At 55.1% G+C, this 23,144-nt stretch overlaps 1 protein-coding gene and 1 long non-coding RNA gene across 2 annotated transcripts; one reads left to right on the forward strand and one right to left on the reverse strand.

Annotated features, from left to right (window-relative positions):
• Positions 1 to 2,906: 2,906 nt before the first annotated feature.
• On the forward strand, positions 2,907 to 3,904 carry LOC137465743 (olfactory receptor 14J1-like). Its single transcript, XM_068177784.1, has one exon. It carries the CDS (start codon positions 2,922 to 2,924, stop codon positions 3,852 to 3,854), a length of 933 nt encoding a protein of 310 aa, XP_068033885.1. The 5' UTR covers positions 2,907 to 2,921; the 3' UTR covers positions 3,855 to 3,904.
• An 11,063-nt stretch (positions 3,905 to 14,967) lies between these two features.
• On the reverse strand, positions 14,968 to 16,086 carry LOC137465745 (uncharacterized). The gene is made up of 3 exons (XR_010994815.1): positions 15,886 to 16,086; positions 15,422 to 15,539; positions 14,968 to 15,044 (listed from the first exon to the last, which is right to left on the reverse strand). It is a non-coding gene; the product is annotated as an uncharacterized lncRNA (long non-coding RNA).
• Between the last annotated feature and the right edge of the window lie 7,058 nt (positions 16,087 to 23,144).

The following is a 23,144-nucleotide window of genomic DNA, read 5'->3' on the forward strand; positions in this document are numbered from 1 at the left end:
TGCTGAGCTGGGCCGGGCTCCTGGCACAGAGGGTGATCCTGGCAACCAAGGAGAGCTTCAAAAGCACATTTCTCTGGATGAGCAGCTCTTCTCCCAGCCCAGCAGGGCTGGGGCACTGCCTGCAGCCAGCCCGGGCACAGCACAGAGGCACAGAGAGCTTCCATCAGTCAGGGCTGGGAAGGTGCTGAGAAGTGCCTGGGGCAGAATCACTGGCAGCCCTTGGCACAGGAACCTCTGGCTGCAGGACAATGCAGCTGCAGCTCCTGGAGTGATCTCCTACAGCTGGAACATCCCAATGCCCACAGACCCTGTGAGTACATTCTCTGATCATCTCTTGTGCAGAGCAGCCAGGGGTGCCCAGGGCTGTCCTGCAGAGCAGGGTCCTGCAGCCCAGGGCGCTGTGCTGGGCCAGGGACTCTGCTGCCTGCCAGGGACAGCTCTCAGCCGGCCCGGGGAGCTGCTCCCAGCGCTGGAGAGAAGCTGTGGGGGAAGGAGCCACCCTGAGCAGGGCAGGTGCTGCTGCTGAGAGCTGCTGGCTGGGGCCAGGCTGCTCCCAGCTCCAGACCAGCCTGGGCACAGCTCCGCAGGACACTTCCCAAAGAAGGTAAACCTGGGATTGCTGTAAAGATCAGGAGCTTTCCTGAGAGTGTTTTCAATTTCCTGCTTGGAGAAGGATGAGACAAAAAGATTTTTTCCTTTTATACATTTTTAATGTATTTGTAGGTCTGTAAATTACTATTATATAGTTATAAAACTATAATCCTTACTTTACTCTTTTAAACACTTAATTAGCTCTATTAAAATTCTGTTATATGCTTCTATAACTGCGATCCTTAATTAACTTTAGTACATTTCCTAATCTTTTTCTTAGATTTTAGAACAATAAGCTGACCTTCTAAACACAGTCCTGAGTTTCTGTATAGTCTTATTACCAGGAAGAGGACCTAGAAGAAGAACATTTTGGTTTTTGAATGTGAGCAGTGATAACAAAAACTGGGGCAAAGTAGTCCTTGGACCTACTCCAATGGGTTGAGCCAGGGGTGTGTAACTGGGGCAACTGAATCTCCTATTGGATGTTCCTGTAAAATATCCTAATTAATCAACCTTAATGAATTGTTGAAATCAGGGGCTGGGTTTGCCCCATCCCCACTGGGACACCTGGAAACTTCCAATAAAGGTCTGGTTTTTCCTTTACTGTTCTAACACTGCTACAAGGTTGTTTTTTTTTTTTTTTTTTTTTTTTTTTTTCTCTTTTGATTGTAGACAACAGGGGGATGAGAGAAGCAGAACAGGAATTGTAATCCCAGAATGACAGAACATTCTGAGTTGAAAGGGACACACAGGATCATCAAAGGAATGTTTGAACATTTACAGAGACTCCAGAACTGTGACTTTGGGTGGTCAGTCTCTCTGCTGGCAGCCTCCCAAAGGGCCTTCAGCCACTCCTCAGCCCTGGACAGCAGCAGCATCACCTTTGCAGGGCCCAGCAGGGCTCTCCTGAGCTGCCCTCACCCAGCTGCACACAGACCCTGCCCCAGCCAGGGCCCTGCACACAGGCAGGTTTCTGTAGGGCCGGGCCGAGGGCACCCAGGGTGGGATGGGCTCTGTGAGCGCTGGCAGGGACAAGGCGCCTCTCAGGAGGGAATGTCCAGGCCAGGGAGATGCTCAGGGAAGCAGAGGGGGCTGAACAGAGCAGTGCTGGGGCAGGAGGGCACTGTTGGAGTGTGGGAGGTGCCGGGCACAGCTGGGCACGGGAACACTGTCCTGAGTGCCCGGCTGTCTCTGCCCTGCCCTCTTAGGCGCAGCACCACAACATCTTCTCCTGTTTCTGCACTCCCCTGATATTGTCAGTGTTTTCTGGTGTTCTCAGGGAGGCTCTGGGGTTTGCAGCAGCTGAGTCAGGCACTGCCCTTGGCATTCCTGCCAGGCAGGGCTGTCCATGGGAATGGGGTGTCCAAGCTTCCCTGGGACCTGTGGGGCTGAGGGCAAAGCAGTCTATGGGAAAGGGGAATGGGCTGAGCCCCTCCCTGAGATCCCATCATGGGCACAGCCAGGGATCTCCTTGCTGTGCCCTTCCCAGCTCTGAGCTGCCCTCCTGGGTGCAGAGCTGTGCCAGAGCCTCTGGGAGTTCCCTGAATGTCCCACGGGGAAGTGCAGAGATGCCACAGCTGAGGAAATGCTGCTGGGTTGGCCAAGGGAGCCGTGAGTGTCCTTGGCACAAGGGGGTGCTGAGAGCTTGCCCAGAGACCTTTGGAGAGGGTGAGACATTCAGGGATCCCTCTGCTCTGGGCAGGGTCTGGATTATCCCAGGGTGACCTGGGAGTGTGATTGTGCTCTGATTGCAGCCAAAGGTGCAAAGCCAGGGCAGTTGGGAACAAGCCCATCCAGCCCCTCACCTGCCCTCAGCCACATGCCTCTCACATGTCTCAGTGGCAAACTCTGAGTGCAGCAGGAATGCTGGTGATTTCTGACCTCAGAGAGCCAGGAATGATGTGTGGGTAGGAAAACAATTCCAAAAATCAACTCGTGCTATCTATTTCCTTAAGAAATAGAGTGAAATTCCTTTAGAAGTGTGAGTGCAGATGCTACCAACCCTTTCTGCAGTAGGAGTGATTGGCCTGAAAAATCCTGAATATCCAACCTTGTCCCTCTGCCACATGGCCACAAACCTAGGGCAGTGGAGCAGGAATGGCTCCGCAAGAGCTCCCATGCACAGCCCTGGCTGCTCCTGGCACAGACAGCCAGCACAACTGGAGCTCAGGCAGGGACCTGGGTGAAGGTTTTCCCAGATCAGGAACAAGGGTGTGCGAGTCCCAGCAGGACAGTCTGCAGGGAATGGCCCAGGTTTGGCTCCAAGCAGCCTCTCCTGACTTGTCACTGTCCTTTCTGCCTGAACAGGTCCCCACGTGCAGCCACAGCCAATGTCCAACAGCAGCTCCATCAGCCACTTCCTCCTGCTGGCACTGGCAGACACGCGGCAGCTGCAGCTCCTGCACTTCTGCCTCTTCCTGGGCATCTCCCTGGCTGCCCTCCTGGGCAACAGCCTCATCATCAGCGCCGTAGCCTGCGGCCACCACCTGCACACGCCCATGTTCTTCTTCCTGCTCAACCTGGCCCTCAGCGACCTGGGCTCCATCTGCACCACTGTCCCCAAAACCATGCACAATTCCCTCTGGGACACCAGCACCATCTCCTACACAGGATGTGCTGCTCAGGTCTTTTTTTTTGTCTTTTTCATCTCAGCAGAGCTTTCCCTCCTGACCATCATGTGCTACGACCGCTACGTGTCCATCTGCAAACCCCTGCACTACGGGACCCTCCTGGGCAGCAGAGCTTGTGCCCACATGGCAGCAGCTGCCTGGGCCAGTGCCTTTCTCAATGCTCTGCTGCACACGGCCAATACATTTTCCCTGCCCCTGTGCCGGGGCAATGCCCTGGGCCAGTTCTTCTGTGAGGTGCCCCAGATCCTCAAGCTCTCCTGCTCCAAATCTCACCTCAGGGAACTCGGACTTCTTGCTGTTAGTGTGTGTTTGGCATTTGGTTGTTTTGTGTTCATTGTTTTCTCCTATGTGCAGATCTTCAGGGCCGTGCTGAGGATCCCCTCTGAACAGGGACGGTACAAAGCCTTTTCCACCTGCCTCCCTCACCTGGCCGTGGTCTCTCTGTTTATCAGCACTGCAGTGTTTGCCTACCTGAAGCCGCCCTCCATCTCGTCCCCATCCCTGGATCTGGCCCTGTCAGTTCTGTACTCGGTGGTGCCTCCAGCCCTGAACCCCCTCATCTACAGCCTGAGGAACCAGGAGCTCAAGGCTGCAGTGTGGACACTGATGACTGGATGGTTTCGGAAACATTAAACTGCTGGCCAATTTCTGCAAATCACTTGTAATAAAAGTCATCTTTGATACTTCTTGTTGGTTTGGTTATGGGATTTCTTTTACTTTTTCAATATTATCCACAAAGAAATGCCATCATTTGTGCCATACCTCGTTTTGTTTCTCTCCATATTCCCTCTTGCCACAGACTGTGTCAATGAGGGGCTGCGCTCTCAATGGCTTTAAAGGAATTCAAGGATGTCCCAGCAAAGTTTTCTGCAGAGATGCCCTTTTGTTGCCTTCTCTGGGGCTGCAGCAGCAATGTCTGTGTGCAGAGCTGGGGCAGATCAGTGCTGGCACAGCAGCTGTGCCCAGCAGCAGCAGCACTTGGTGTTGCCAGTGCTGCTCCCGTGGCCCTGCCCCGCTGCCCTGGTGGCCCTGGTGTTGCTGCAGGGCCTGAGTGCTCTCGGGGCCTGGCACAGTCCTGGGGGTGGCAGTGCCGGGGCTGCAGCAGGGACAGCCCATGGGCACTGCTGGGGCAGCGCTGACGCCTCAGGCCAGGGCCTGGGGGCTCCAGGCTCCTTGCCCAGGCTCTCTCAAGAACACGGCCAGGCCAATGCTCAGCACAGAAAACCCCCGTGAGCAGCCCCAGGCTGGCCGTGGGCAGGCTGGGGGCAAACAGCATGGCTGGTGCTCTGCAAGGGCCCTGGGGGAGACGGGAAGGAGCAGCAGAGCAGGGGCTGATCCCTCCCCAGTGCGCTGGACAGCCCAGGGCAGCGTCCCAGAGCGTCCTCATGGAGCTGCCAACAACATCCCCCCTCTGCAGCCCTGGCCTCTCCCCCAGCTCACACAGGTGCCGCATCCTTGCAGGCACAGCCACGGCAGCGCTGGCTCAGGAGCCCCTGTTTGCATTGCACACAGCAGGCGGGAGCACCCCCATGCTGCTGCTGTGGGAACATGAACCTGAGGGAGCACAAATGCCATCAGCCCCTGGGGCCAGGAAGGGCTGGGGGACGCCAGGGAAACCACTCAGCTTTGTCCTGGCCTCTGCAGTCAGCCAGAAAGTTTGTTCCCATCAGCTGGGAGTTTCCCGTCCCACTGCAGACGCTGTTGCTCAGAGCCAGGGCTGCCTGGCAGCCACCCCCAAACTGCCCTGAGCATTTCCTTGCCTTCACCTTTGTTTTTTTTTAATCTTCTTGCTACTATTTCTTCCCATTGCCCACCCCCGTTCCCTGCCCTGCAAACAGCCCATCCCTGTTTGCCCTTTCCTCTCTGGCCCCACTCCCCATTCCAGTTCCTGACTTGGCACCATGGGATCGTCCCTTGGGGAGCAGGATCATCCCACAAGTGCTGCAGGAATTGTCTGCAGGCTCCTGCAGTGCCTCGTGCTGCTCCCTTGCCAGAAGCACCCCAGGCCAGGGGGGCACATCTGGGCTGCTGTGTCTGGCTGTGGGGCTCCCCGTTCTGGGCAGTGAGGAGGGGCTGCAGAGGCTCTGCAGGACTGACAGGATGGGCTTTGGGGCTGTGAGGAGGAGCTGAGGGACCTGGGCTGCTGGAGCTTCTGAAGAGGAGGCCCAGGGCTCCCCCTGCAACTGCTCCCAGGGTGGTTTCAGAGAATCACAGAATCAGCAAGGCTGGAAAAGACCTTGGAGATCATCAAGTCCAACCTGTGCCCTGACACCGCCTTGTGTCCCGTGAGCCTCCTCTTCTCCAGGATAAACAACCCCAGCTCCCTCAGTCGCTCCTCACAGGACATGTGCTCCAGACCGCTCACCAGCCTTGTTGCCCTTCTTTGGACACGCTCCAGCCCCTCCATGTCCTTCCTAAATTGGGGGTCCCAGAACTGGACACGGCACTCAAGGTGCTGCCCAACCAGTGCCCAGCACAAGGGATAAATCACCGCCCTGCTCCTGCTGGCCACACCATTCCTGATCCAGGCCAGGAGCCATTGGCCTTCTTGGCCACCTGGGCACACTGCTGGCTCATGTCCAGCCTGCTGTCCATCAGTCCCTGCAGGTCCCTTTCTGCCTGGCTGCTGTCCAGCCACTCTGTCCCCAGCCTGTAGTGCTGCAGGGGTTGTTGTGGCCAAAGTGCAGGACCTGGCACTTGGACTTGTTAAACCTCACCTTGTTGGATTTGGGCCCTGGATCCAGCCTGTCCAGATCCCTCTGCAGAGCCCTCCTGCTTTCCAGCAGATCCAGACTCACACCCAGCTTGGTTTCATCTGCAAATTTGCTGATGTTGGACTCAATCCCCTCATCCAGATCATCCATGCAGACGCTGAAATCCACGCTGGCTGGCTCTGACCCCTTGGCCATCCTGTGTGTGCCCTGTGATGGCACTCAGGGTGATCTGTTCCAGAACCTTGCCGGGCACCGAGGTCAGGCTGACAGGCCTGGAGTTCCCCAGATCCTCCTCCCAGCTCTTGTTGGGGATGGGCTCACACTGGCACCTCCAGTGCTCTGGCACCTCCCTGGTGAGCCAGGACTGATGGTAAATGATGGAGAGCAACTTGGGGAGCTCATCCACCAGCTCCCTCATCCCCCTAGGATGGATCCCATCTGATCCTATACACCTGTGAGCATCTGAGTGGCCCAGCAGTTAGCTCCCCAGCTGCTCCCTCCTGGATTACAGGGGGCTGTTCTGCTCCCTGTGCCCATCTGCCAGTTCAGGAGAACTCTTGTCCTGAGGACAACCTGTCCTAAGACTGAAAATTGAGTCAAACAAGATGTTAAGTTGCTCAGTCTTTTCTTTGTCTTTACTTACTATATTCTCCACTGGATCCAATAACGATGTTCGCCTTATCCCAGGTTTTGCTATTAATTTATTTATAGAAACATTTTCAATTATCTTTTCACAGAAGTGGCCACGTTAAGCAGTAACTGAGTTTCACCTCTCTAATTTTCTTTCTGCATGACCTAATAACATCCTTAAACACTTGCTAAGTTGCCTGACCTTCTGTCCAACGTTAATACACCCTCTTTTTTCCCTTGAGTTCCCACAAAACCTCCATGGGCAGTCAGGGAAGTCATTTTCCTCACCAGCTCACCTTTGGCCACACTGGGACAGGCTGCTCCTTCCCCCTTAAGATTACTTTCTTGAAATGTGTCCATCCTCCCTGGACCCATTGTTTTTAAGGGCTGTTTCCCATTAAAAAATCAGTACCTGATTCAGTACTCCCCAAATCTCCATCCTAAATAGGCCAAAGTCTGCCCTTCCTAATTCCAGTGTGGAAGTTTTGTTGCTGCCCCTCCTTCTTTCACAGAACATTGAAAACTTGATTATTTCATGGTCACTGTGCCCCAGGCAGCCAATGACCCCCACATCTGCCACCAGCCCTTCTCTGTGTGTGAGCAGCAGGAGACAGAGCTTTCCTTGGCAGTGGAGTGTTACCAAAAATTCGGTAAAACAGAAAACTCCTTCACACCAATGCAGCATTAAGAAGCAGCATTCTTTATTCAGCTGGGTGCACGGGGGATAGCTCCTCCCAAAGCCGAGCATGCTGAGTGCAGGAAAGTTTCTGTTCATATTCTGTATTTTGCACACATGTTCATTGATTGTCCTGGACTAAACACACATCTGATAATCATTTCCCCAAAATCATTAACATATTTCCCCTCCCCTTTTCCCATGTGTTCTTCTGTCCTGGGGGTCTCTCTGGTGGTCCCTGGTGGTCGTGGACCCCAATGTTCCAATGGGGTCTGGCTGAGCTGGCAGGACACTGAGGCTGGTGAACTTCCAGTTCCCCTTCTGAGACAATGGGCATTGTGTGGTTTCCATAGGCCTGGGGTTTTGGAGAACAAGCTCCAGGTGTCAGCTCACCTGGTGGAGAAAATTTATCATCTGGTAACATGAGGTCACAGAGTGATCTATGACATCACATGAGTGATCTATGACAGAATGGTCCATGACATCATAGAGTGGTTTATGTGAGGTCATTGAGAAGCTATGGCATCATTGCCTCTGTGACATCACAGAGCCAGCTGTGACATCACAGGACAGAGGTCTGACATCACAGAGGGGCTGTGTGACATCCCAGGAGGGCTGTGTGAGGTCACTGGGTTGGTCACTCTGCCCCAGCTCCCCCTCACAGTTTCTCCCAACAAGTCCAATGCTGTTCATGCCCAGCGGGGTCCCTGTCTCCCGGTATCCCCCCGGTCCACCTGGAGCCACATCCTCCACCAAAGGATGTTCCACAGGATCCCCCCCAGAGCCTGACATGGGGAAAAGGGGCCAGGGCTGTGTGACCAGGACATCAAGGGCGTGGATTATCCAGGTCCCTGTGGCCTGGGTTGGGTTCCCCAGGGCAGGAAAGATGTCATGCAGCTGGAGCAGGGTTAGGGAAGGGCCTCCAAGGTGGGGCTGGAGCCCTTGGGCTGTGAGCAGATGCTGAGGGAGCAGGGCTTGTCCAGCCCGGAGCAGGGAAGGCTGAGGGGCTCCTCATCCCAGCCTGGCAGTGCCAGCGAGGAGGGGATGGAGAACACAGAGCCAGGCTCTTCATCGGGGGCCTGGTGGGAGATAAAAGCCAGTGGGTGAAAGGGGAAAGAGGGGAGATCAGCCAGGCCAGGAGGAGATTACATGAGTCAGGCTGGTTTCAGCATTTCCTCAACACCAAAAGCAGCCTGACCTCCCTTCTCCATCCACCACTGACAGCTTTGCAAATCAGGAATTGTGTGAGCTGTTTTGCCCCCACTCCAGGATGAGCATCCTGATACAAGATCTTAATTGTGTTTATTTCTATCACAGAACCATGGTTGTCTAATATCAGTTCTAGTATGGAAATCACTTGTGGATGCTGGACTAATCAGACACTGCTGGGACGTTGCACACTGCTCAGGGAAGAGTGTGATTGTTATTAAATTGTGTCCTGGTCAACCATGGTCTGTTGGCCATGAAGAGAAACTTTCTGTGCCTCTCACCAGTTCCTGACCCCCAAAGGACACAAACCTGATGAGTTGTGGTTCCCACTCCAGTGGTGGCACTTGGACCTCCCTCCATCCCCAGAGCAGAGCTCCCTTGTCCCAGAAAGTCCCTGGCAATGCAGGGATGAAGGAAACAGGACAGGCTGTGGGGATCAGGGGCAGGGCACGGCCAGGGATTTGGGGTGGTTGTGAGCCCAGGGCAGGACCCAGCCCTTGGCCTTGGTGAACCTCATCCAATTGTCCTGGGCCCATGGCTCCAGCCTGTCCAGATCCCTCTGCAGAGCTTCCTGCCCTCCAGCACAGCCACACTCCCACCCAGCTTGGGCTCACCAGGAAATGACTGAGGGTGCCCTCGATGGCCTCGTCCAGATCAGCAATCAAGAGATTTCACTGACCTGGCCCCAGTCCTGAGCCCTGGGGACACCCCTGGGTGTGACTCCATTCCTCAGCTGCTCTGAGTGCCAGGGGTTGGATGAGGGAAATGGTGGGGAGGGGGTAGGGACAAAGTGTTATTGATTGTCAGCCATGAAGGGTTTTGATTTTCACATCTATTCAGACTGCATCAGGAGGTGCTGGGGGTCAATATCAATTGGACATTGCTGATATAAATCCATTAACAGGAAAAGAACAATTCTCTCAGCACTCTTTTCAATATAGTATATTGACTTTGAATACACTACTGAAATCTGTCCAATTAACCACAGAAGAATTGAAAACTTCAATTATTCCCAAGGGCTTTTCTCTATTTGGGTGTTTTGAACAAATGTTTATTAGCTTTTCTCACTGAATTCCTGATGTGAAGGGCTCAAGAAAGAAGAGGCCTCTGGAGTAAGAAAATTCATCAGCAACCTCCAAGGTGCTGAGGATCCATCCCCATCAGAGCAGCAATGACCAGAAATGGGCACAGCTTTGTGGCTGCCCCAGCTCTGGGATGGGCCCTGGGCCTGGAGCAGGAGCAGCTCTGGAGGGCCCCAAGGCCGGGCTCTTGTGCTGGCCTGGGCAGATGGGATGGCAGCAGGGGCTGCAGAGCTCTCAGCACCTCAGCCCGAGGGGAGCAGGGCACCCAGGGAGCCTCCTTTGGCCTTGGCCAAGCCCCTTCCCCCATGGCTGGGGCTGAGTCCTGGCTGAGCTGCAGCTGCTGCTGTGCCCTGGCCAGGGGCTGAGGCCGTGGGGCCAGTGGCCAGAGCAGCCTGGGCTGAGCAGAGCTGTGGGGCCAGAGCCGGCTGGGCTGTGCTGGGGAGAGGCCCTTGGTGCTGCACAGAGCTCAGGGCAGCTGGCAGAGCTTGCAGGGAGCTGGGCTGGGCTCAGAGAGCCTGGCACAGAAACCATCAGTGTCCATCCCAGCCTGGCTGAGCGTGCAGGGCAGGACTCAGCCCAGGCCTTGTGGGGCAGGGCCAGCGCCTGTGCAGGGCATGGAAAACAGGCAAGTGCCCGAGAGAGGAGGCTGCTCTGTGCCCTTGGGGGCATGGACACAGCAGGAACACTCAGGAGCCCAAAGAGCCTCCATGGCTGTGCTGGAGACCAAGGCTGGAGCAGGGAAATGCAGGGCTGCTGCGCCATGGGGAGGGCATTGAATTCCAGCACACACCTCAGCTCTCTGATGGTCCCGGCACCATGCCGGGCCCTGTTTCAGGCTGGAGCAGAGCAGATGTTGATGGCACAGGAGCCCTGCGGGGATGGCAGGGACCTGCAGCTTGCAAGGTGCTCTGCTCTCCCTCAGCTCCTCTCTGAGAGATCCAATCCCAGCTCGGCACCTCAGGGCACAAGTGGCACTGCCTGGTCATGGGCACACAGCTGGTGTCTGCCTGGAAAGGGGCAGAGGTTTTAATACTTGTACATTTCATATTATACAAGCACATTTTTATTATCTGTGTCACTTGAGTACTTTTAAGAAACAGCAATTTTCTGAAGTACTGATGGCAGAAGGAGAAGAAATACTGATCTTCCCATCTCCTCGAGTCACCAATATTCTGTTTATTCTTTCCTCTCCCTCTTCCTTCAGGTATTTCCAGTTCTCCTGTTGAAATGGCCATGTCTAAGGACATCTCTGCACTAGACCAGGTGGATCTATGTACTTTCCGTTGCACCCAGATTTCCCCCTCCAGATGCTTTCTGGTCATTCAAATGTCTCTCAATGGACTGGTTTCATTCTTTGCACATCAGGGAGTGGCCCAATCTTTCTGAAGTTCAAATAAATATGAATTATATCTTACTATTTTTAAATCTATAATAGAATTGGCTTTTCTTATGTCTTTGTCTAAAACTGTTCCTGTAGAGAAATCCCTTGGGGATGGGGGACATGTCAGATGCTGCTGGGTCATCACAGAGAGCTGAGGGAAGAGCTGTGATGGTTATTAAACTGTTCAAATGTTCAACTTGTGTTTGTTGGCAAGAAACCTTTCTGTACCTCTGAGTGTCACCATCCCTGAACCCAAAGGACACAAACCTGATGAGTTGTGGTTCCCACTGCAGGGGCACTTGGACCTTGGCTCTGCACAGGAGAGCTCTTCATCCACTTTCCCTCTTTTCCTCCCTCTGGGCATGGAGGGAGCTCCTGACTTCAGCCTGTGACTCGTGTGTGCAAAGAGCAAATCTGGGCAGAATCAGGGCAGGGAGGGTTTGGGGGGACCTTGGGATCTGTGCTGGGCACAGAAGGTGTTTTCCATTGCTCTGGGACTGTCTGCTGTGCAAAGTGGAGTTAATATCCAGCAGAGGAATGACTTTTGCATTTGATGGAGCTGTGCCTTCCCTTGGGTTTGTTGGCTGACAAGAAATGAACATCCCTCTGTGTCTGGAGCAGCTCCTTCTCCAAGGAAAGCAGGTGGGTCTGGGAGACAAGGAGCTGAAACCTGCAGGTGCAGCCTGGGCTGGAGGGAGCTCAGATTTGCACAAGGCTGCTCTGAGTGCCAGGGCATGGATGGGGGAGATGGTGGGGTGGGGGTAGGGACAGAGTCTGACTGATTGTCAGCCATGAAGGGTCTTGATTTTCATATCTGTTCCAACTGCATGAGGAGGCGCTTGGATTCAGTGTCAATTGGAGATTGCACATATCAGTGTATTACCAGGGGGAAAAAAAAACAACAGGACCAAAAAAATCTTTTTTCACTGTCTTTTTAAATGTAGAGTATTCAATTTGAAGGGGCTTCTGAAATTGCTCTAATTAACCACAAATTATTTGAACACTTACATTATTCCCAGAGGCTTGGCTTGTTAATCTGTTCTGAATGTTAATGAGCCCTGGGACACTGAATTCCTGAACTGAAAAGCTGAAGGCTGAAGAAGCCTCTGGAGCAGTAAAATTCAGCAGCAGCCTCCAAGTTGCTGAGGATGTCAGCAGCCCCCACTGAGGCCATCCCTGCCCAGAGACCGTGGGGGAATGGGCAGACAAGGAGAGCGTCCCTGGGGCTGGGGCAGCAGAACTCAGAGGCACCAGCGGCTCCAGCTGGGAAATGGAGTGTGGAATGTGGCTGTGAAAGCCCTGCCTGGGCTGTGCCAAGCAGGACACACAAGCCCTGACCCCCATCCCCCAAACAACTCTCTCAAGGAGACATTTAAGAGGAATTACAATTGTTTGTGTCCTCTGAGTTGGATGCACTGGAGAAATACCAACAAGAGATTCTCACGAGCTCAAAACAACAAAACAGCCTATATTGGGAAATTTTGAAAATCAGAAAAAAATTGGCAAAAGGTCTTATACAACATTTAATCAACAAAAACACTTCTCAAAGCATTAACTGAGCCCATTCAACTTCACAAGCTCTAACCCTATTCAATTTTAAGTTAATCAAAATTCACAAGAAGACACAGAAATAGAGAAAAATAAGATTTAGAGAAGCACACACAGAGCTACTAACTCCTAGATTCCAGTGGTTCTCAAAAAAATAGAAATTCCAAGGGGAGGTAGGATCAAGATGTGTGCTTGCCTTGTGCTCAGCCTTAAATACCCCTTGGTGTTCCTGGGTCCTTCCCCCAGGTGGGACTTGGGGTCATTTGGTCACTCAGGAGCTGGGCTGGGGGCTCCAGAGGTGGCTGTGGAGCATTGCCTGTGCTGTGCCAGGGACTGGCAGACACTGCTGGGCTGGGATAGAGGCTCTGGGGGAATTGGGGCTCCAGGGCAGGGCAGGGCTGGGGTTCCAGGGCAGGGCAAGGCTGGACCTGCCTCTTCCTCCCCACACATGAAATGTTTCCAGCCAACAATCTCCTCCAATCTGTCACAACAGGCAATGTTGGAGGTGAAATCCCAATTGTGGCCATGGGCACCTGGACGAAAGGACAGTTCTTTTCCATAGCAATGAAAGCCCCAGGTCTCAGCTCATTTCTGGTTTGATTGCCTGGATTTTGTTTGATTTTAGTGTTGCTTTGTTTCCTTGGTGTGCCTGCAGTGTCCAGTCAGGAGCAGAGTGACTCTTGCCAAGGAACTTTGTGGTGCTGTCGCTTAATAATAAATCTGTTTTTTGCTGATCCCTTGCTGGGGAATTTTTCAGTGCTCTCAAGCCCTTGTTGGTAACAGGGTGAAGGAGCCCTGGCCCAGGCTCTGGCCCTGGGGGACACCTGGACGCTGCTGGGGGGTCCCTGTCCCCCTGTCCCACCCCCCACAGCCCCAGCCCCCATCCCCGTGTCAGGCTCTGGGGTCGATCTCGTGGAACATCCTCTGGGGGAGGCTGCGGTGCCGGGGGCGGGGGGACCCGGGGGGACAGGGGACCCCGCTGTGCATGAGCAGCGTTGGACTTCTCTGGGGGAACTGGGAGAGGGGGCAGGGGTGGAGTGACCTCCCCAGTGACCTCACACAGCCCCTGTGAGGTCACACAGCCCCTGTGATGTCACACAGCCCACTCTGAGATGTTTCAGGCCACCTTTGATTTCAGACAGGTGCCCTGTGATGTCACAGCCTGCTCTTTGAGGTCCCAGTCTGCTCTGTGATGTCACAAAATCTGCCCTGTGATGTCACAGACACCCTGTGATGTCACAGCCAGCTCTATGATGTCACAGCTACCTTTGTGATGTTATGCAGCTTCGCTGTGATGTCGCAGCCTGCTCTGTGATTTCACAGTCAGCTCTGTGATGTCACAACCCACTCTCTATTGTCTCAGCCTTCTCTGTGACATCACACAGCTGCTCTGTGATGTCACAGAGCCCTTTTCTATGATGGCAGAGTCTTCTCTGTGGCTTCACAGCCTGTTCTGTGATGTCACACAGCCAGCCTGTAATGTCACAGCCGACTTTGTGACATCACAACCTCCTCTGTGATGTCACAGCCTGCTCTGTGATGTCACATAATAAACCAGTGATGTCACAGCCAACTATATGATGTCACAACCTGGTCTGTGATGTCACACAATCACAGAATTACTGGGTTGGAAGAGACCTTTAAGGTCATCAAGTCCAGCCCATGCCCTAACACCACCTCAGCTAAACCATGGCACTGAGTGCCACATCCAGTCTTTTTTTAAACACATCCCATGATGGTGACTCAACCACCTCCCAGGACTGACAGTTCCAGTAATTTATCACACTTTCCATAAAAAACTTTTTTCCTAATATAAAACCTAAATTTCCCTTGGTGCAGCATAAGACCCTGTCCTCTGGTCCTGTCAGTTGCTGTGAGGAGAGAGACCGACCCCCACCTGACTGCAACCACCTTTCAGGGAGTGTAGAGAGTGATAAGGTCACCTCTGAGTGTTCTCCAGGACAAACAACTCCAGCTCCCTCTGTCTTTCCTCACAGGACTTGTGTTCCAGACCCCTTGTAACAGATAAGAGAAGTCTCTTTGTTCATCATTAAACAGGAACTCAGGCAAAGGAAGAGGTTTTTGTGAATAACAGGAAACCCGAGGATATGCTGACTCCTTAAGTTGATGGTACAACTAGGGTCTGGAGGTGTGGAACCATCTATGGAAAGATGGTTAGAGGGTCATAAACCCCCAGCGAGGAAGAGGAGGAGAGCCTTCATCCAGACGACCACCAGAGAGCAGGCGGCGACCCCCTAGCAACTGGAGGCGCACGCGCAGAGTACTCCCAGAAAAGCCACAAACGCGGAAGAAGGGGGAGAATAAAGGACCGTGGGAAAAGGGAAGCGGTGTGAGCCTTGGCGGAGCACTGACTCCCCGGCTGCACCCAGCGCTGTTTGCTTGTCATTGCTTGTAACCAATAAAATTCCTTTTATCAGTCCCTAAAGGATCAGACAAATTATTTACTTTAACTTATAACACGCATTCCCTGCTCTTGCTGTTGCCCCATCTTCAAAGCCTCTCCCTCGGGCTCTTCCTCCCGTGCAGAGCAGCTCTCCTGGACAGGGACGGCAGATGGCACAGCTGGGAAGCAAAGGGAGCACTGAGTCAGTATGGGGACGTTTTCCTTGGCAGCAGCTGCACTTCCATCAGGGAAGGGAAGAACTCAGAGCCTCCCCAGGAGGGTTAGAAAGAAAAAGCAGCCGAGCGGGCCAGGCTGTGGTGAGCGCAGCCGTGGCGGGACTGTCCCGCAGCCCCGGCAGCCCGGCACAGCCGGCACAGCTCCCGGGCCCTGCCGGCACAGCTGCCTTGCCCAAGGACAGCCCCTGTGCCGGCCGGGGCAGCTGCGCTGAGCAGCCCCAGCACGGGCAGGGCCCGCTGCTGCCCCGCCGGGCAGTGCCCACGGCCACAGCCCACGCCACCCTCAGCCCCACCCTGCCTCCCCGGCCCTGGGGCCTCACCCGGGCTCTCTCCAGCGTGGCAGCAGCAGGTCCCCGTTCCCTGCTCTTGCTGCTGGCCTTCAGCTTCTCCCTGCTGGCTCCCGTCAGTCTCCAGCTGTCCTCGAGGTCTCCACTGCAGCTGTGGCAAAAGCGGAGGCTCTGCAGCTGGTTCCAAGGCCTGGCAGAGCTGCAGTCCCGGAGCCCTCTGTGCTCCCTGCCGGCCCGCTCCATCCCCTCAGCCCCGCCATGCTCTCGGCAAAGCCCCAGCCCCCTTCAGTTTCTTCAGCCCCTCACAGTCCTCTCAGCCCCTCAGTCCCTTCTGACCCATCCCGTCCCCCTAGACCCGCCACCCCTCGGCCTGTGCCACTTCCCTGTCACCTCAGTGCCACCATCGCCCTCGGCTGCCCCACAGCCCTCAGCCCCAGCAGCACCTCAGGGTCACCGTCCCTTCAGCGTCACCGCCCCCTCAGCCCCCTCAGTCTCACCGTCCTTCAGCAGCTCCTCAGGGGACACTGCCTGGGGCCACCGGCAGCTCCCACCGCTCCAGGGACACCCGGGGCTGGAACTGCTGCTCCGCCCGGCCCGGCCGCCAGCTCGGACCCAGCACAGGGACAGGGGACACAGGGGGCACGGGGGAAAAGCAAGAGGTGAGGGAGGAAGCAGAGCAGGGGAAGAGGTTAAAAAGAGGCCTACACCTATACAGATATAAATCTATGTAACTAAACCCCCATATATCAATATAAATATGCCTATCTACAAATATAACTATATATATGTAAATTTAACTATACACATGTATAAATGCAACTATGGACATCTACAACTATAACTGCACATCTAAAAATATAAATATATACACCTAAAACTAAAAATAAATTAACTAGACAAATCTCTGTCTATGTAGATAGATAAATATAAGTACATAAATCTATAAATAAAATACATATATCAATAAATATAGCTATACACATCTATAAATATAACTAGAGAGAGAGGAATTCTACCTGCCCAATGGTCACAGGCTCTCCCTCTGTCTCTTCCTAGGGCACACAGGGCAGCCCTCCTGGACAAGTTGATCACACGGGATCTGGGAAGCCAAGGGAACACTGAGACAATACTGGCCCTTGTGCAAGCGTCCCTTGAGCACCAATTGTCCTTCTATCAGGGACATTAAAAGATGGCCCGAAAGGCAGACTCTCACTTGGCAATTTGAAGCCTGCTCTATAAAGAACAGGGATCCTTCCAAGTTTTCAAAACGGAACTGTGTAAAGTATTTAAGTATTCTAATAAAGTCTCAGCACCCACAGTGCAAATGGCACCCACGAGAGCTTGAAACACAGACAGTCCCAGTGACAGAGAGACCACAGTCCTGACTGAAATGGCTGAAGGCTGCTGGGGGCTGAGGTATGAACCAGACTGGGACACCCAGCTTGGTGACACAACTCCCACAGGGTCAGGTTTATTCCCTGCTCTCTTGCCACAGCAGAGGACTCAGTGCCCAAGCCTCTGGCGAAGCGTGGAGGGCAGGGCTCGGGCAGGTTGTGCATGTGCCTTTGAACTAAAGGCACCAGGAAGCACCAACCCTGCAGACAAGAACTCAACTCTTCTCATCTCCCTTCCTGCCAGAGGCAGGCTCAGAGCAGCCGTCTCACACCTCTCTAAACCAACGGGGGCTCTGTCCTTACCAGGCTCCTCGGGCTCTGGGGAACTGTTCTCGCAGCTCTCGGTGCCAGATGAAGTTTCCTCTGCTGCAGCCCCGTTCACAGGCTCCCCTCCTGAAGACTCAGGGGCAACATTCATATTGCCCTTGAAAGAACAATAGGAAAAAAAAGAAAACTAAAGATCATTCAGTATTTTGCTGGAATCACATCAAGGATACGGTTACTCTCCTTCTCCATGTAACAGCGTTCCAAAGCTTTCAGCCCAGCCTCTTCCATTCCCCGCCAATGGGTTACCTGAGCAGAGGGAGACCTTTCAGGCAGGGATCTCCTGATCTCCCGGATCATTTGCTCGACGGCAAAGCCAAGATCCACGGGTGGCAACTGCTCTTCACCAGGTGCATTCCAGGCTGAGCCAGAGGCCGTCGATGCTGCACAACCTGCACTGCCAGGTGGAGCGCTGGGGGCTGAAGTGCCCGAGGTGGCTGCAAGAATACAAAGACATTGGTCACACTGCACAACGTGGCTCTGGGACACAGATCTCTGTTGCTGCCTTGGATCAACCATCACAGGAAGCAGGCAGGAAAACCAGGCAGAGAATCTTTTGCCTTTCTAGGTGCCCCTTCTAAATAAGCTTGAGAATTTTGGGCCGAGAATGACAGAGCCTTGTGGAAAAATACTCCAAGCAGTCACTTTTCATGACCTTTTGGAAAAGCAAGGCTACAACTCTTTTCCTACCTCGCGGGTCGTAGGCTGGGGGCTGCTGCTCCCTGTGGAGCTGCTGGAAGCTGCAGGGCTGGATCCTGAGCACCTCCCGGTCGATGGGAGGCAGCTGCCCCCCGTAGAGCTGCTGGAAGCGGCTGCGAGGCCCCTCCCGCCCGAGCGGCAGCAGCGGCTCCCCGTAGAAACCGAAGAAGCCGCAGGGCGGGATGCGCAGCAGCTCCCGCTCGGCGGGCGGCGGCCGCTCCCCATAGAGCTCCTGGAAGCGGCTCGGCCCCTCCCGCCGGGCCGGCACCGGCCGGTCCCTGTGCAGCAGGTGGAAGCCGCAGGGCGGGCGCCGGGCGAGCAGCGGCCGCTGCCCGGGGGGCGGCTGGAAGCGGCCAGGCCGGGGGCTGCGCAGCTCCCGCCCGTCCGGCAGCGTCCGCTCCCTGTGCAGCAGCAGGAAGCCGCTGGGCGGGCGCCCGGGCGGCAGCGGCGGCCGCTCCCTGGAGAGCGGCTGGAAGCGACTGCGCCCGTCCCGCCCGTGCGGCAGCGGCCGCGCCCCGGGGAGCTGCTGGGAGCCGCGGGGCGGGCGCCTGCGGCCCTCCCGCCCCGCCGCCGGCCGCTGCCTGTTGGCCGCGCTCCGGCGCCTGATGCGGAGCAGGAGGTCGGGGCGGTCGCGGCGAAAGCAGGGGTTGCCGTAGTGGAGCCAAGCCCCGGCATCGCCCGGCGCAGCTGAGCCAACCCGGCCCGGCACCCTGCGGAAGCCGTAGCGGTAGAGCTGGCGCACGAAGCTGCGGAACTGCGTGGCCCTGAAGGTGTGCGGGGCCGGGCCCCGGGCGTCGCCCGGGCTGAGCAGCTCCCGCTCGAAGAGGGAGCGGTGGATGAGCAGCCCCCGGGCCCGGCTGTCCCAGCGCACGGAGCGGACGCGGGGGCTGTTCGCCAGGCGCCACAGCTTGGCGGGGAAGGCGCTGGCTCTGAGCCCGGCGGGCAGCGGCAGCTCCGCCATGGCACCGCTCGCCGGCTGTCGCCACAACGGCCCCGGCGCAACGGCCGCGTGGGGATACCATAGGGACAGAGCCAACGCGGGGATTTGGAGCCTGGGGGTGCTGGCACCAAAGTCCTGCTCTTGAGAGGGGTGCAGGGACACAGGGGCTGTCAGGACAACGAGAGACAGGGGACATGAGGCCACAATGGGCCAAGCAAGATCCTGCCCAGCATGGCAGCAAAGACATTTCCTCCCCGTGGCCTTGGCACTCCAGGGCACCCCAAAAAGGGCCGAGGAGTCGTATGTGTAACCAGGAGGGATGACTGACATCACTGTGGGTCCCAGCACTCCCCAGTCCCTTGCTGGCCATTCAGTGCACACTGGGGCCGCTGGGCATGTGTGGAACATGGGGATGGGGTGAACAAAAGTAAAGGGGGACCCCAAAGTGGAAGGAGTGGAAGCCAAAATCGCTGGGTGGAGACCCCCAAAACGGAGGTGTGAGATCCCAAAATGGAGGGAGGAACCCACAAAATTGGGGCAATGCCCCAAAAACCCACAGGAAGCTGTTCTCTCCTTCCATTGTTTGCCAACAAGAGTTCCATCTACCAACTCTAATTGCAGCAAATAATTCCAAGTGTTTTAGCTGAAACTCATTCTGAGCAAACTTTTTAGAAGTGATCACAGAATCACAGAATGTTCTGTGTTGGAAGGGATCCACCGAGTCCAATTCTGAAGGGAATGGCTTGCTGGCAGGGTCAGCACCAAAGACACCCACCCCAGCTTAAGGAAGAAGTGTCATTGACTGTAGGGCAAAGCAGCACAGAAGTACAAAAGGATAAGCTAAGCAATGCACCTGATTATTCTAGAAAAGATTGCCTGTAGGGATTCAGAAAGATACATCACCAGTTACCCTCATACTTGACCATTGTCCCGACACACACGTCAGCTGGGGATGCCCTGTCACACCAAGGGATTGGAGAAGCACTCCCAGTAACTGGGAATTCCTATGTGGTTCGCCCACCCTCAAGCGAGGCCGCCAACATTGCTGTGAGAGGGCCCAGATTTTATACTGTTGAATAAACAAGCTACCACAACTTCTAGTGCGGGAACATCTGGTTTCATCCTCCTCTTGGCCAGGGCTCAGGGAGGAACTAAGGGAGTTTGCTTTGAGCCTACACCTTCAAACAAAGCCAGATAGAGATGTGATAAATGAATATGATTTGTGCCAATAATTGTAACTATATCGATATTTTAGAAAATATTTGTTAAAAAGTAATAGGAGAAAGTGATATGTAATTAGCATCACAAAACAGCTGTTCGCAGATGTTCATAAGATCCAGGATGGAGTATTGAGATATTTTAGACCAAACGGCCTTGGGAAGGACAAAGCTGGGAAAAACTCCAAGAGTGGAATTGACATTGAGACAAATGAAAGTCCAGGCAACTTCTTCTTAGGAAAGAATGGCCTTGAAGACAATTAAGCTGCCCATATGGCCCTGGGCGCAAGGCTGGTGCCCCACAGGACATGGGTGCCACCCACGGTGGGGCACAAGGGGAAGGCTGAGGAAGCAGAGCCCAGAGACTCTGTGGGGGAAATAACAACAATTTTTTTTTTTTCCTAAAAATAAGGAGTTGAAGAGCCTTGCTAGTTCTGCTGGCAGGGGGGTCTCTTGCAGGGGTGGGGAGAGTTTGAGGCCTTTCTCTTTAGGGACCGCCGGGGCCACCCAGGCAAGCAGTGCCTGCCTTGGGTGGGACCAGAGGGTCTGAGGCTGGTGCTCTGGACAGATGGATCAGAGGGACCTGCCTCATCGTGGGGCTGGTCCTGCTCTGGGGACACCGGCACAACTGGGGGATGGCTTTGACCCCTGCTGGGGGTGGCCTCCGTTGTGGCAGCTTCCTCTTCTTCCTCTGTGGGCACTTGAGGGCTGCTGGGTAGAGTCCAAGAGCTGGGTCTGGGGCTGTTAGGGCTGGAGGAGTTGGGGTTGTTTGGGCTGGAGAAGCTGGGGGAACTGTGGCTGTTGGGTCTGGAGAGGCTCGGGGAGCTGGAGAAGATGGAACTGGAGCTGCTGGAGCAGCTGCGGGCTGCTGGGCTGTCATCCTCATCTGCGGCAGCGTGGGAGTGCAGCAGACTCTGGGCCCCTGAGCTGCAGTGTCTCACAGTGATGTCGCTGGTGCCCTGGACCAGTGGCACTGTGTGTTCCTCCAGGAAGCCCTGCAGACTCTGGATCATGTCCTCCTGGTCTGGCCCACACACACAGAGAACATACAGGATGGCACTCTGTGCTCCTTGCCATCCACCACTGCTCCCTTTGGATGGCCTCCATCCTCTGGTTCAGCCAAGTCCGCACAGAGTCCAGAAGTTCCCGTCGTTGATGGAAAAGTCCTGCCCAGACCTTGGGCAGGACACCGCCGACAGCTCTGGCTGGTCTCTCCTGAGGAGAAGAGGGATGGGCCGGCACAGGGCCATGGGGGCTGATCTCATCCTGGCCGCCAGGAGCTGGCTCTGATGAGCTCGTGGCTGCTGGCAGCTGCTCAGGGGCTGTGATGACAATCTCTAGAGAGTCACCGGCATCATCAGAAAACCTGACAGTCTCTATTGCTCCTCTGCACAGTGGGATTTGTCTGTGCCCACCGCAGGATGCAGCTCCGGCAGAACTGGTGGCCACAGGGCAGAGTAGAAGCCACGTCAACCCAGGTGTCCTGGCAGATGGCACAGTTGCCATCTGTCTCTGTGGCCATATTTGGCTGCTGCAGCACGTTGGGCAGGGCTGAGGATCGGGGCTGCTCTCTGTTGCCGGTGTCACACCCTGCAGGAGAGGGGAGGAAGGAGAAGGACACCCTCCCACCTCCCTAAAGCCCTGTCACCTGCCCACGTCTGACCAGGGGATGTTTCCTGTCAGTGCTGCAGGTACGCTCTGCCCCAGCCAGGCAGGGCTGGGGAAACCCTGCTGGTTGCTCTGGGACTGGCACTGGGACCTGCCAAGAACAGGCACCACTCAGCACCAGAGAAACCTGGCTTGACCCTCCACACCTCGCAGTCAGGCTCGGTAGGAGTTCAGGCCAGAGCCAGACTGGCACCGGCTCTGCCCACGTCTGTATTTAAGCAGCGAGGGGGGACATGTCACAATCCTGCGCTCGCTGATGTCACCCTCCATCAGGAGGCCATGTCCACGCCAGTGCATGTTGATAGGAGAAAGAAGAAAACTTCTGTACTTCCATATTGCTCTGCCTTGGCCACCTGTGTCATGTGTCCATGGCCGTGTCTCATCCCTGCTCCTGACACCGTGCCAAGGTTTTCTGTGAGGAGCGGAGTGGTGGGAGCTGTCAGCATGAACGGCCTGTAGCTGGATGATGTCTCCTCCTGTCACTGGCTTTCCGTGGCAGTGCTGGGATTTGGAGAACCTGGGTGCTGGTAGCCAGCCCTGGGTGAGAGTGTCCCCCACCCCGTGGGACAGGGTTGTGTCCCTGCTTCAGGGAGAAGCAGGAAGGAATGTTTTGCTCCAGCCCCATCCACTCCCGCTGGCACTTGCCCGCAATGCCGGCTCCCTCTCCACTTGCCAAGTTTCTGTGTTTCTGGAGTTCAGTGCCTTTGTGCTCCTTTCCAGAGCCTCAGGAAGGACCTGGAGTTGCTGTCCCAGCAGAGTGGGGTACAAGGGCCAGAGGAGCAGTTTAAAGTCCTTGCTTGCTATACCATTGTAACTTTCTCTACTTTCAGACTTTACAGCTGCAGCCAGCTCTAAGTTTCTCTGCTCTTTCTGCTTCTAAGGCCTGCTTTCCCAGCTTTGTGAAAATCATCTTACCTTTACTATTTCCCACATTCACTGAGCAGGATCTCAGTTCGAACACCCCCTCAAGGCCAAGCCTTTGCCACCCAAATCCATCAATGCTTGGATTATTTATTTACACGCTCAGGGTGCGAGCACGAGCCTCTGTATCAGGACTGAGTTCCCTCCTCCGCCTGCCAGCACCTCGCTTAGGGGACGAGAATGGATAAATGTGAAAGAATGACAGATAAAATTATTATGAAGATAACTTCAGCTCCTTCAGCTCCTGGTGCTCAGCTGCTCGTGCTGAACCGGACGACTTGGAGAGAAGAACACAGTCCATCCAATTCCTTCTGGGACACGGAGAGGGGAGGCTGTGGAAACAGGAGCAGTGTTTGGTGTGGCCTCCTTTCTGCCCTGCACGCCTTTCAGCGCTTTGAACCAGCCAAGAGCTTTCTCCAAGAGTGCAGTGGAGCAGCTGCTCCTGCTGCCGGGTCTGGCTCTCTCCAGTCTCTGACCTTGCCTGCTTTTGTCCCTCTTGCTGTGCCCTCTGCTCCCCCAGGGCTCGGTGGCTGCTGCCCAGGACTGTGGGACTGGCACAGATCCAGGGGTCGAGACCCTCCTTTCTCTGCCCT

This window comes from Anomalospiza imberbis, unplaced genomic scaffold (assembly GCF_031753505.1).
Source record: "Anomalospiza imberbis isolate Cuckoo-Finch-1a 21T00152 unplaced genomic scaffold, ASM3175350v1 scaffold_106, whole genome shotgun sequence".
NCBI classification, from domain to species: Eukaryota; Metazoa; Chordata; class Aves; order Passeriformes; family Viduidae; genus Anomalospiza; species Anomalospiza imberbis.